At 38.1% G+C, this 15,197-nt stretch overlaps 1 protein-coding gene across 1 annotated transcript in view; it reads right to left on the bottom strand.

The window, feature by feature from the left end:
• Positions 1 to 12,338, bottom strand: part of LOC139448586 (lysosome-associated membrane glycoprotein 1-like) — a 36,849-nt gene extending 24,511 nt beyond the window's left edge. The window contains exons 1-3 of the mRNA XM_071230154.1: positions 12,248 to 12,338; positions 12,027 to 12,145; positions 877 to 977 (exon numbers count right to left, since the gene is read on the bottom strand). Of these exons, the coding sequence (XP_071086255.1) occupies positions 877 to 977; positions 12,027 to 12,063 (138 nt within the window). The 5' untranslated portion in view covers positions 12,064 to 12,145; positions 12,248 to 12,338. The remainder of the gene's footprint in view (positions 1 to 876; positions 978 to 12,026; positions 12,146 to 12,247) is intronic.
• Positions 12,339 to 15,197: the final 2,859 nt, after the last annotated feature.

Raw genomic sequence — 15,197 nt, 5'->3', positions numbered from 1 at the left:
GTGTATGTACAATGTTCAAGTATACTTGCTGTAGAATGAAACTTTGTATATGTCATTCTCCATTTCAACCCAATTATGTCTCTAGCTTTCTCCCACACTAAATTGACACACCATGATATAACTAGAATACTCTTAAAAATGGCATTAAACCTAACTACTCACTCTACACCACCACAATTGTTTTCACTGTCCACATCACTGCCTTCAAGAAAATACAGTATTTCAAATTTCAACAAATTTGTCGGCCTGTACCAATGAATTTGCGTGGATATGGTGAAACATTGTTGCAATACACAGCAGTAAATTTGCCTCCTTTTTTGTAATACAAATACATTTCTTTCACCAAAGTAAATTTAATAACTGGGATAAATGTAGCAAAACTAACCCCCCAAAACCATGATAACCCAGCAGAGATTTCAGTCAGCAGTTTTAGAAAGAAGATGACTGCATGCATAATGCGGAGCTACAGATAACTTTGTGAGCAATGATTTAGATGTATATAACGGTTCTAAATATAGATTTGACTCGCAAAGTAACTGTTTTTCGGAAATTAGCTCTGTTGTACACATGCTGAAAAAACTTCATTGGGAATTTACGCATGCTGTTTTTATACATTTGAGTTTTTCATTTAATCCATGTGTTTCTGTACACAAGTTAATTGAAAGTAATTGGATTTTTAATATTTTTGGGGGTATTTTAAGCAAATACGCAGCTAATCTGTAGCTCTGATTATGTGCACCAACAATCCCCACTTTGTTCGAGAATGACTTTGGTGAAACAGCATTATCATAGTGGTAAAAAGATTGGTAAATTGAATAAGTGTAATGATGTATTATCTCAAACACAATATGAGTTGTGAAGCTTGTGGACACTTACCAGCTGGCCGTCCCTCTGTGTGGCTGTGGTGGTGAATGTAGCATCTACATCAAGTATCACACACGGGTCGGTTGAGTTGAACTGGAACTTCACACCAGCCACTGAGGTCAAGAAATACAAGTTACACATACATCTGGATCATTACATTCAGAATATCACTACAGTCCGTTTGACTCCAAATGAGAACGATGAATTGCAAAATAACTCGAAATCCAGAAAAGTGTATGAAACATCAATATGGTACTTGACCATGAATACCCTGTACCCAACACAATCTGAATTTTGTTTATTTTAAGACCCATGACGGATGAAGTTCTATAAGAAACTATCATGTAATTTTGTATAGAAATGTGTACATGACACGTAGGGGGGACAAACCGTGGAAAGAACAGCGCAAGCACGGTCTGCACGTGCTACACAGTAACCGTGTTCATTCAATGACAAGATGCGCTACTCAGCAGATGTTATTATTTTTTAGTGTTAAACAGTTGATGTTGAATGTGTATGATTTCTTTAGAAGTGAAGCAGAAAGAGCAAAGCCTTTTTATGCAATTAATAAATTCTTGAAACGAGACTTCAAAAGCTCTTGGTATGTCCCCTCAGAAACTTAAAAATGTTGTTAGTCGACGAGATACAAATAGACAGACCAAGGAGGTAGGGAACATGTCAAAACCACGCAAGGCTGATAAATTAGACAGTTTTCAGAGGGATCAAGTCAGAAGTGCAATTGTTAAACTGCACTCACAAAATAAGTAGCCTGCAACCTCGGGGTATCGCGGTACTTGTCGTGTACGCTAAACGGAACAAAATGCACTCACTAACCTTTATGTTTATTCGTGTTCTCTGTATCAGATATCATTCATGTTATCAAACAGTGCATATTTTACTGATAAAAGTTCATTATTTACATTAGTAGCTCCGGGTAAAAGCGGGGGCTCGCGCTCTGTCTGACAAGGGAGAGAACTCCATCGTATCGCGGTCCAGAGAAAAGTTGTGTATGGAGGTCCGAATTGGACAAAAAGAGGACATAATTCTACCAACCACTTGGTATGATCATGCCAGACATCAGTGATTTGTCCAGACAAGTGCAAAGACAGCACAAGTAAAATTCTAAATGTGTTATCAGCAATAAGTATTCAATGCATATCTACCGAAAAGTAAGAGAAAAATATTTTTATAAGTCAACATCAAAATATCAGAAATGATATTTTAAGATTGTTTAAAAATAATTGGATGACAATAATTTGTCACAAAATGGAAAAATGTTAAAAGTCAACAATAAATATATAAAAAGCACTCCTAGTATGCCCAAAGTATGTATTTATCTTGTGGTTACTAGTGAAGAGCGTATTTCTAAGTTTGGCATTATGGCCCTTATGATCTCCCAATAGATTCTGGGCACAGAGCAGGAAAAAATGTGCGGACTACGTAACTTCCGTTACCTCATTAGTCGCCATGAATATGCAGATGATCTAGTTCAGGACGATAGAGAAAGTTTACTTGGGGAACTGCGGGTTATATTGTTGGCCATTGATAGATGGGGGTAAGGCAATATTACAACAGATGCCAGAAATATGTATCAACGGATTAATAACTCCTTACTTACAGCAGACGGAACATTCCGAGGAAATTGAAATTGTTTACGAAGTGAGCACTTCCTGGCTACTGATTTGCATTAATAGACAGCCGCTAAGAGGCGTGTCCCGCGTGAACTATCGGAAATCACAAATGCCGCGATACGATGAATGCCGCGGTACCATGGGGTCCGAGTATACCTGTCCCTAAGAATTTTGAAGAAACACCTTGAAACTGACCATGATTTACGTGTTACAAAGTACAAACTATGGCAGCTGTTGCATACATTTGGTTACAAATACAAAAAGATAACTGGAGAAAATAGGGTTGTGTTGTGTGAACGGTCTGACATTGTTCGTCTCCGAAATCATTACCTTCGTACCATCAAGCAGAAACGTGAAGAAGGATATGAGCCCATCTTCTTAGATGAGACATGGGTAAATGCGTCACACACAGCCAGCAGTCAGTGGGTACCCAGTGGTGACTGTAAGGAGTCTGGTAGAAAGTTACCAATGGGAAAGGGTGAAAGACTCATAGTTCTCCATGCTGGTTCTGCTAGTCAGGGTTTTCTCCCAGACTGTGACCTCGTCTTTAGAGCCAAGGCAAAGACAACAGGGACTACCACACAGAAATGAACGGCAATGTATTTCTGGAGTGGGTGAAAGATAAATTAGTCCCTGCTTTGCCTACCAAGTCTCTCATTGTCATGGACAATGCACCGTAGCATAGTGTGCAGGATCCAGAAAGCAAACTCAAACCTCTAATAACCGTAAAGGAGACATGGTTACTTGGCTGCCAACGGAGGAACATTACCTTTCCTTCTCGAGCGACGAAACCACAGCTCTATGAAATCATCAAAACTATGAAACCTGACCCCGTGTATAAAGTTGACAGTTACATGAAGGGTCAGGGTCACGCTGTCTTACGACTGCCACCTTATCACTGCGACCTGAATCCAATTGAGTTGGTATGGGGCATCGTCAAGGGTGACGTTGGACGATCGAACACAACTTTCAAATTACGAGACGTTGAACAACTTGTAAAGGAATCCCTTGGTCGGGTAACAGTAGAAACATGGAGGCGTTGTGTGGCCACAGTCGTTGACGAGATAGAGCCACGTTATTGGTCACGAGATGGACTACGGCCAGCAACAGTCCAACCTATAATAGTGGCAGTCGGTTCAGGTACCAGCAGTTCCGACGACGAGATCTGAGGCATGAGCGAGTAAGTTTGCGACTGAAATTATCATGAGACGGCCCCTCTAACGCTCTGTCATTTCCCCTACCACAGAACGTGCAGTGCATGCATGCTTGCGCTGTGCCTTCCACGGTTTGTCCCCCCTACGTGTCATGTACACATTTCTATACAAAATTACATGATAGTTTCTTAAAGAACTTCATCCGTCATGGGTCTTAAAATAAACAAAATTCAGATTGTGTTGGGTACAGGGTATTCATGGTCAAGTACCGTATTGATGTTTCATACACTTTTCTGGATTTCGAGTTATTTTGCAATTCATCGTTCTCATTTGGAGTCAAACGGACTGAAATAATGGGTGAAAAGGGCATATAAAAACTTAAAAATTAAGTAAAATCTAAATATTTTTTACATTTGTATACTTATCCTACATTACTGTGTTACAAATATGAAGTCTTCATTCCAAAACATTAACAATACTTCCTAATCGCTCTAAGAGGGGACTTTGCTTGTCGTAAGAGGCGGCGAACGGGATTGGGTGGTCAGGCTCGCTGACTTGCTTGATGCATGTAATCATATCACAACTGAGTAGATCGATGCTCATAATGTCGATCACTGTATTGTCTAGTCCAGACTGGATTATTTCCAGACTGTCACCATATAGCTGGAATATTGCTGAGTGTGGCGTTTACCAACAAACAACCATATCCAACTATTATGAGTCATTTCATTAGTGAATGACCTTCAAAGTGACCTTGATATTTGACATAATCAGGACATATGATATGTATTTATGCAATGAATCAAAAAGAACAAAGAAGACCTAAACATGGTTTATTTCACACAAAAAAATTGTTCTTTCATGTCATTTCTTTAGATTCAAACATGCACTCACAATGTGATGGCGTAAAATGGACGACATTATTTTTGAGAGGGAAGTGTCAAGTGAGTTGTTTCCCGTACATGCATCTGGGCAATATTGATAAATGCAGTCACTGAACGAAAGCATCCAAAGGTGGAAGGGATATGACAATCAGTATAGGGAGAAAAGGTACCGTAAAGTACCAAATTTACACCCACCCACTGCAATGTTGATATTTCATAGGGAATAAATGACATGTGGTCATTGTTTATCTCAAAATAACACTGCAGGGAGAATAAACCTCTCTGTGTCCCTCATGGTTTATTCTCCCTGCCTGTTTTATTGTACGATAAACAACTCCTGGTCATCGTATATTTCTTAAATACTGAGAAGAATGATTGCGACTTCTGACCCTTGTGTGGTGATGCATTGTATAACACAACATTACAGTTTCAAGCAACATTTCAACATCATTTCCCTGGTTTCAGTTTCTATTGTATGTATGAGGTTAAAGATTTAACCAACCTTCTGTTGTATGTTATGAAACCAGACTATTTAATCGTTGTCAATTACAACCAGCTGCTGATCCAAGATCAGCTTACAATGTTAATACCTTCTACTGTCAGCCACACCACCCACCTGCTTCTGCCTTGTTTTGTAGGTATTGATAAATAACACATGGAAATGTTGCTGACCAATGATTATTGTTGTCTTAGAACAACTCATCTAGCAGCCTTGCAGGGTTTGGCCTAGGTGCCACTGTGCACATGCACAAAAATATCCTAACCTGATACACTGCTCTGGTTGTGGTTGTATTTGGCATGTTGCTATTGCCACCCACCCAACCTTTAACCCCCCATCCCCTGCGCACCATGAGTATCTGCACACCTTGTGATACTTACACACCCAACCATGGCCTACGGTTGAAACCCACTTGGGATTGTATGTCCCCTTTCAACACACACTGGACATAGGAATATGAAGAAATGATATATATTTGTCTCATTGAGATACATATTATAATAGCATCATAACAGTGACAGATGTTACATTTAACAATGTTTAATCAACCGAGCCATTCAATTAGGAATACAAATACTGATGGTTTCGACTGATTGCACAGGCTGTTATGTATTAGTTAAGATAACAGCAAACTGAATATCAATAACAAGCAAACATAGTTTGTGAATATACACAGCCATATCTGTGTCAAAAAACTACATCAACTTGTTCTTCGGGCTTATCATGAAAGATAAGGATGCATCAAGACCAGCATGGAGAATTCTCGTGGGGGGAACAGAAAATTATATGTTTGGATCGCTTTGCAACAATTCGGTAAAAAAAATACACATGCTATACTTACAGGAAATCAAATATACTAGGCCCCTGGGAAAGACATGATCAAAAGGTGCAATTTCCTCAGTGATCATGACAGACTGAAATCAGGCACACACCCCGGAAGAAATCCCATACTGAGTGTTTAACCCAGAAAATAGTTTATATTGAAGAAAATACCCCCTGTTTCAGAATGAATGGGATCTTTAATCAGGGTAATAGAATATCTACAAATACCAATGAAAAATATTTTTTTCTACAAGTAAACTTAATGAAATGACTGAAGATGACAATCCGCCATCATCACTGGTCCTTCAATATGAACAAGTAGAATGTACTTGGTTTACAATATCACATACACCTGGTACAAATAGGGGTGTCAACAAGTACCATCTTGTAATGTCTTGTGGTATGACATGGCCAGAGATGGAATCCCTGACCTACCACTCCCTGGGCAGACACTCTAACATGCAGGCAGTCTATGATGCTCTGAAGCACACATGGAAAACAATATGTCACAATGTCGGTTTCCAGTTATACTATGATAATGAAATAACCAAGTCAAGTTGTGCAACAGTAAATGTGATGCATGATAGAAGCACACCGCTTGATGGAGGCCGTGATAGGAGTGAGTCAGCAAGGTGAGCATATACTTACTCCACCTGACTAATCTTCACTCAACAACAACCATACCCATATCACTGCTATCTCACCTTTCATACCCGACACAATCTCTTCCTGATAAATGAAAGTGAAAGTAACATTTACTGCTTCACATTATTATGGATTCCACTTGAATCATAAATTTATATGTAACAACCTTATCCGTCATTCCTAATAACTCTATCAAATGTGCCAGGGACAGGGACATTGTGGTGTGGCATTCCAATTACTTAAAATAACTGAGGATTGTTCAGAAGGTGCAAACGACCAAGCATTCTAAAATTCAAGTTTCGCCTTTCAAACACAAACAATTTTGTCCCCTCTCTCAACTTCTCAAATGCTCTAATATTTTAATACTACTAATTTAAATTTAAACAAAAACTCCAGGATACCCCAGATACAGGGAACAGACTTGTCTAAATTGTAATTATATAGGTCTACTATCTTGTGATCATCATATCTTGACAAAACACCTGGGATGAAGTGTCACTACATCTGGACATGTGTCTCCACCAGACTACATTTTCAGTCCAACGTCAGTTTAGTCACATTCCACTTCATGCCTACTCCTGCTCTAACCACATCGCCAACTTGAAATAGCTATTCTTACTCTCACTTGATGGTGTATCAGTCACTTCTTATTACAAACATAATCTACAGCAATGCAAATTATTTCAGAACATCACAGTGGTGGATACAGGCCTTCCACATTGCTGGCAACCATATTTGATTTCCAATCAAGATGCCTGAAAGAAACTTGGAACTACATATGTTAGCACTGTTTACAAACTTCAAGTTTGGGAACAAAAGAATTTTTAAGAAATCATTTTGTTTACATCAAAGATACCAACTGTCTGCTATATTGAAATTGCATTATTAAAAGTACTGAACAATCTTAAACCCTATTATAGCAACAAAACTTCAGCTAAATACATCGAACCATTTGGGGAAATTACAACGTGAAACGTTTATGGACGATGATGAATTGCAACATAAGCTCGCATGGCCTCTCCTGCAGTAGAAGTATCGTGCACTCACAACATCACAATGAATCAGCAGCAGCAGAGAATGTGGGTAATCATTGTTTCTGTTGCTGGTTAACACAGTTATCATGGCTCTGGAATTCTTCAGGGAAGTTGTGTTCATTTGTCGGCAATAATCCACCCTTATACTTTCGAGAAATGAATCAGATAGGTGCCAGGAGCAGGCATGCATATCCGTAACACTTTGGTACTTTATTTACCCTTCTGACCTACCTGTAAAAGTTTACAAACACATCACAATACACTGATGTAATCAGTCAAGTATTGTTGTAATCTCCACAGGTGAAACATTGACCAACAGAGTTGATGAGATCCTCTCAGTTATCGATCATCTCTACAAACTAATTTTATTGAATACTTATTAAATGGAAACGAAATTATAAAAGCTTTATTAGTATTATATTCAACAGATTTATCGTTTTTCCTTTTCAACTTCATGTGGCGAAAGGGTTTATAAATTAGATCTAACTTGCTTAGATTTTTTCTCAGATGTTGAGCAAACTGAGACAAACTTGGATCTTTGTAGAGCCATTAATTTCACACAATTCTCAAGTTGTGTGCCCTGCAGATCTTAAGAACAAGATCGTCAAACTTACAATAAAAACAGATTTGAACAAGATAAGAAGTCTTCAAAAGAAGGAACCTTCCAAATTTCAGCATTGTCAGTCAAGCAGTATCACAGAAGACATATAAGACCAAGGTAAAAGTGCAAAGGCCAGTATCAGGGTAACTGTACCTTTTAAGTTGGTCTGTCACTTGAAAGAGATCCTGCTTTGAAGGGCTGTCGATCCCTTGGTCAATGGACAAAGCAATGACTGGTTTAGCTTTGACAAGCCATGGGGTAAAGTCACACACTTTACAAATTGACAAAAACACTGTCTTGTTCCCAGGTATTTCCTATATTAAAAGTTATAGGCTGGGGAAACTTTGCCTGGTTCATCGTATCGACAGCTCCTCCCCAAGTTGCTTGAAACATTATTTTCGAAAGTCAACCCTTTTCACCATTGTTTCCGAGTGTATGAAGATAATTTGAGCAAACAGTGTGCGGCGGGATATAGTTTTTATATTTTGCACCTACATTGATTTTCATTTCACCATGGTGACAACAATCTTTCAGCTATAAATCGTCAAACATTTAATGTACATTTTTGGCCCAATGACTTGATTATTTACAGACCGCCATCATGTAGCTGGAATAATGCTGAGGGCTGCATTAAACAACAAAACAAACCTAACTACACCCATATCAAATTTCAATACATTTTGAAAACGGATGATTGATGCTACACAAAAATATGATATGTTATTCTGAAAAACACAACCTTGCTGCTTGTGGAATTTCATGATGATAAATGCAGACATGGTGGAGTTATGGCCAAAATGACATTTTGAATATGGCCATCGTGGCAGTTATGTTTAACATTGGATCTGTATTCTGTGGGCATTTGTCAGAGACACCACTGCTGGGACCATTCCTTCGACGTTTCACCTCCATAGGCAGAGGAGATGTTGAAAATGCTAAAGTTAATGATGAACGGGCGATGGACAACATGCCATAAGATATGGTCATTTGACTTTGAGTCAGGAGAGTTAAATAAAAAGGGCTGACGACAAGTTATTTTATATTCAATGTTTCTTGAAGACCCTGGTATAAAACTTTATCACCAGTTCCAGGACAGAAGCTTTGGGCAGACAGACCCTGTAAGGGAACAAATGTCAGATATCGCAACGGTACACAAGTCACTGTGACCAGAAAACCAAGCTCTGGGTCAGTCACAATTCATTTGAAATGTCTGTCGATGGCCATTTAAACTATTACAGAAAGTTTAGGAAAATGCTTCAATGCTAATGCCGTTCAAATAACCCTAGGACTAATCAACAGCAGTCATCGACAAACCAGCTATGGTACAACCTTCAGTACCTCAACTAGTAGCTACAAATTTCTACTACTTGGTAAAGTCACATTAATTTCCATCTCTATCTCAATAATGTCACTTGTAGTGAGCACCTTTAGAATACAGTACCACAACTTCTCGTGAGGATGATCTCTGCTGTAGGTCACAAGACAAGCAAAGAGTTTTTGTGAGAATCTGTCGGATGCGATCTCACGACCTTCGGATTGTTAGCCCAACAACTAACCGACTGAGCTACATCCACACTGTGAAACAAAGTGCAAATTTACCTGGTCATAACTACGACGTAAAGGAACTGAACAAAACGGGTCGGATAGGTGACGGACACTTAAGAAGGTTATGGGTAGGCATGGTGTCTCGTGACGTTAGTCTACAGACACTTATGAGTGATCCTGATGCCATTTGGCACACTCGTCCTATTCTGTTGGTTGGTTTGTTGTTTAACGCCGCACTCAGCAATATTCCAGCTATATGACGGCGGTCCGTAAATAATCGAGTCTGGACCAGACAATCCAGTGATTGATATCATGAGCATTGACCCACGCAATTGGGATCGATGACATGCATGGGTTTACGGCAAGCATGGGTTGCTGAAGACCTATTCTAACCCGGAATATTCACGGGTCTCCTATTCTGTAATCTACAAGATAACAAGTTTTGAAGAATGAGCCGATATGACGCGAACTGAAAACAGCGCTTGATGTCAGTTGTCAGATGTCAAACTCGCGGGTACACATGATTGACATGGAATTTAAACATTTGTCGGGGGATTTTTGTGACAGAAAAGTGTGGTAGGGAACACTGTAAGGATAATGTAGATAATTGTGAGGAACGAGGGAGGCATAAACATGGCTAGTGACGTTACAAGGGTGAGTTTGCTTTTGAATCAGTACTGAAAAAATGTAGTTGGTGAAACATTTTTGTTTTTGTTTGTTTTAAAGTGGCTTGTCTGAATGTTCCAGGACAGTTTCCGGTAGACAAAATATTTGACACTCAACCATTCCATCCTTTTTTTTCTCTACATTTTTGTGCGAATAATATTAGTAGCTGCTATAGAATCTATAATAGCCACTAAACGCGTACCTAACCCTCATGATTGTGAAGCTTAAGTTGATAGATCGTAAAGGGGGTCCAAGGGCTATTTAAAGGATAGAGTTCGGGTCATCTAAAAATTCATGAAAAAATAATATACATATTCCCATTTATAATCATTTAAGCCACTTGAATTACAAAAAAAAAAGAAAAAAAAAGTATATTGACAATATAAGTGCTTTCATAAACTAGCGCTTGCTATAAAATGCGCCGCAGCAGGCTATTTTTAGTAAAGAGATATTCAAAACTCTCAACATTGTTGTGCATATTCAATGACATTGCCTGTAGAGATGATAGAACACCAGGAAGAGCTTGTGCACACGCGATTGACCCATGATGTCACAGGGTACTGTTTCGCCAGTGTGACTGGATACAAAATACTACAAATTACATCATAGGGTATTGTCACATGTTTGATAAGTTTGTGATACTGTATTTTAAAGGCAGGCCATCACATTAACTTCCAACTCCATCTCAATAATGCCACTAGTAGGGGTCTTAGTTTTCGCTCACATCTTTGGTGAATGGAAAATTATCAGGTTTCGAATTGTATTTGGTATTCGCAAACTTCAGAACCAACTATTTCCAGTTTTCCACTCAAAAAGATAACAACATTGATTCACTGAATAAAAACCCACAAAATTTGTGGTATTAGCCATCTTTGACAAGGATAAAAGGTTTGTATAACGTCTATATCTCATGAAAAAACTAAGTAACTGTATACACATTTTCTTCCGAGACCTACCAGAAATATAATAATCTGAAAGAATTTTGATGAAATGATCGGAGGAACTTATATCTGAAACCATTTACTGTACCAGGGATAATATATTCTACTATTATATTATTATAGTTGCTGCCATAACTTTACATACTTAAGATAAAAAAAAGTAATGAAAAGCATAGCTTTTTTAGAATTTTATCAGTTGTTTTATTCAGTTAAGGGTGTAAGGTTAGTTTCAGAGTATAGAGTCATGTTACTGGTACCAAGAGTAGCTCCTCATATTGCTCTCAGTGTTTATAATTTCCAGTACTAACGCATGTTCATTATCTATTAGATTATCACATTCCCCTGCATTTTACAACACTGTGCCCGGTAAACATGGTACACTTCATTGATGCCAATAGTTATAATATATAAATCCTTATTAAATAAATCATAAGAGCATACATGCTATAATTACGGTAAATCGAAATTAAACACATCTTGGCATCACCTGTTGTCCATTAGATCATGATTAACGTTAGAATCCAATAATAATAATAATAATAATAATAATAATAATGTGATAACATCTCGGTACCTATCCATATTCTAATAGATAACACATGAAGTCTGGGCATATATTTAATGAAATCATTCAGGTGATCAGTCCCGTGACCATGATGACCATCATTTTACCTGTGTCTTGCCTGTAACCCAGGTGCATAGTCTAGAGAACATTCACGATTTTCAACACGATAACTTACCTATCCCAAACAGGGCAAATATGAGAAAGGTCTTCATTATTACTGCAGTGGTTGTCTTTCAAAATTTACTTCCTCCCCCAAAGGATTTTTTTGTCCCTGTTACAAACCGGAGTGTATTTCTGAAATCAGAATATATTCGAGATTAACGAGTACAAATTATAACTGAAACTACTACAAGAGATGTATACCTTACTCGCAGTAGCACACAAGAGACAAATTACCTGTTTGTTACGCCTCCCAGTATTAATTCAAATGATACTTCACGTGCAATGTCTTAAACTTAACTGCTTATACACCCGTCATATGACTGGCATCACGTGAATCGTACTGATTTCCGAAAGACAGTTATTAATGCGTAGAAACGTTGGTTATGTGAGGCTTCTCTTGGCGTTATCAAGACACTATTTGACGAAAGGGGACCTAGTTTTGTGTATTCTTTTCTACGTATATTCACCACTTGTGAAATATTTTGCTTTTTTTTAAAAAAATGTTTTTTTCGCCGTGAGCCACTCTGTTTTGTCTTAGAATGACGCATTTTTACATGTTTTGTGGACAGCCCTCGAACTATAACATGTATGTCAATCCAGATATTTACCCTAATTAAACAGGAATAGGTGTTTTGACTTTTGGCACTGGATAAATGGGTATAATCTGTCTATATTATATAAATACCCTAAACGCATTTAAACAATCAGATGCCGTTTATTCTTTCTAATAAAGTGTGTGTTCATAACGCTTGATTGGGCGTGAAACTCCCCTCTAGTGTAGTTTCTGATGTAACCTGGCGATTTATTTAGAGACCGGTTCTGACTCTTTGCATGTACTCGCATAGGTTATATGAGTGCGGTCAATCGACACGGTATGAACGTATGTATTGCAAAGGCTTAGTAACAACAACACACACAGGTTTCACTGATGATCAAAGTGTATTGTAAATCATTTAAATATAGTTTTTTTAATTAGTGCATGAAAGTCGGTTGGTCATTTTTTCCATATCCATAACATAACACACTATCTCTGTCTTCATATGTTTGCTACCTTAAAAATAAAAAGCTTAAAACGTGAGACACTTTAGGTCTTCAACACTATTCTGCTTCCTTATTGTTGGAGCATACTAATATTTTCCAGTTTTCAAGGACCGGTAACTTTTCGGCAAAAGCCTTGGAAACGATAATTTTAAACGTTTTTTTTATAATTTGATACATGTTTCGGCGACAATAATATTCATTTTGGCGCACCTTCAGAATACAGCACCACAACTTCACGTGAGGACGATCTCTGACGTAGCCAGGTCACATGTCACTGGGAAAGGCAACCAGTTTTGTGAGAATTGTTTGTTGTAAGAAATTGACTTTATATACTTATATACAGGTAAATGTCTGTTCCATGATTAGAGAAGTAGTTTTCATAGATGTTTTATGCAACAGGACTGGTAGTATATATGGCCTCGGATTCTACCAGTTTAGTTGTTGGACAGAACACAATAATGTTACTTTCGAAATGGCATTGTTCACTGGCAATTTCTAACGATTAAATCAAAATCATGAGTTTTACAGGTCTTGACGACACAATTGGTGTGCCCAAATAAAAATGTTAGGAGGGGCTAGAGCGGACTGTTTAAATACACTCTGAAATATTTGATTTCAATGTATAGCCAAGCATGTCAATACTGTTCACAGTTGGAACCTTCAACAAATACTCATTTTCAGTCGAGACAGTCGCATGGAAAGTAATATGTTTTCTGCCGTAAAGCGTACTTCCGTTTGTGAAGTCGTAAAGGTCTATTCACAGCCAGTCGCAAAAGAGGTATTTGACGGAAAGAAGACACAGTCCATAAAATGAAACCAGCGATTGTAGCTGACGAAATGTTTCCAGAGGGTGCTGGCCCGTATATGGATATTGAAGAGGTTATTTAATTCTAAACCTTTTGTTATTTCTCAACACGTCTGTCAGTGCCAATACTCGACCATTCATAAGAAAACAAGACTTAATGTGCTTTGGTCAATTGTAGCCTAGGCCTTGCCAAACAGCCCAATAGTTAAGGCATCATAAGAACTAGTAGACATTTTATTATTAAGGTTTTTGCCATATGCTATCATTCGTTAGGGTTAGTGTAGGTCACACCCAACGCTACCGTTAGCACTTGGCTTGCCTTTCAATACAAACATGCCTCGGTCGTATGGAGGCCATCACTACCCAGAGTTCCCAGCCTAGTACCCCTGTCACTAGTGCCCTGCCTCTTGTTGTATGAGTCTACACATATAGATAAACTGTAGTTTACCGAGCGCTATCATCCGCTCAATTACTGTGCTATAGAGTGACCGCTGTCTCGCTATGGGCGCAGGCTAAAACAGAACCTCAGCAATATGTCACCGATTTCTTGGGCAAAACCAGCACCTCATTTGGCGAAAACGGCTACTAATTGTCGGGAGAAAATGGCACCTTTATTTTTAATAACGATAAGAGTGATTTATGTAGAAGTATATATGCTTTATTTACATGCTATGTTATGTTGTAGTACCGTCTATAAAGCCACCATACGTATAAGGCGATCCTCCTGTACAAGCCTTTAAAATCGATGCTAATATATATGCCCTGTCTATAAAGCATGTCACCAGTGCATTCAAAATCCCTACATTTGCAATAAAAATGTGTTTGTCTTCCGACAAAACACATTACATCATATCTCTTCAGCGAATTCAGGGATATGAACAGATCATAAAAATTAAACTTGGTCGATGCAAATTTTAAATTTGAGATAATAAAACACTAGACATGATGATTTACTGATTAAATTATATTTCCTGTTCTGATAGACAGTGTTTAATATGCAATGATTAAGGTTACCGTGTGTATTTCCTCGTAAACTAAGCCTGAAGTAGAAATCACCTGTGCACATGTTTCTCGCAATCTACCGGTGATTTGGTTAATAATTACCCTATAATATAACTTGAAAGAATTTTGATAAAAAACTTGCCTTATACGCAGCGATATACGGTATATGTTTTCCTTGTGCGGGGACACAGTCTTTTATCTGCAGAAATATTCTTGTGATGTTGGCTGCCGGCAGAAATGGGAGATATATATATGAAATATCTATAAAATTACTATTTATTTCCTACTTGCTAAAATAAATAATAAATATATAGTATACCTGTAGTTCAATTTCTT

Source organism: Haliotis cracherodii, unplaced genomic scaffold (assembly GCF_022045235.1).
Source record: "Haliotis cracherodii isolate W230 unplaced genomic scaffold, xgHalCrac1.p SCAF_7, whole genome shotgun sequence".
Classification (NCBI taxonomy): Eukaryota; Metazoa; Mollusca; class Gastropoda; order Lepetellida; family Haliotidae; genus Haliotis; species Haliotis cracherodii.
Note: the sequence above shows the minus strand (reverse complement) of the source record. Positions and strands in the feature narration are given on the sequence as shown.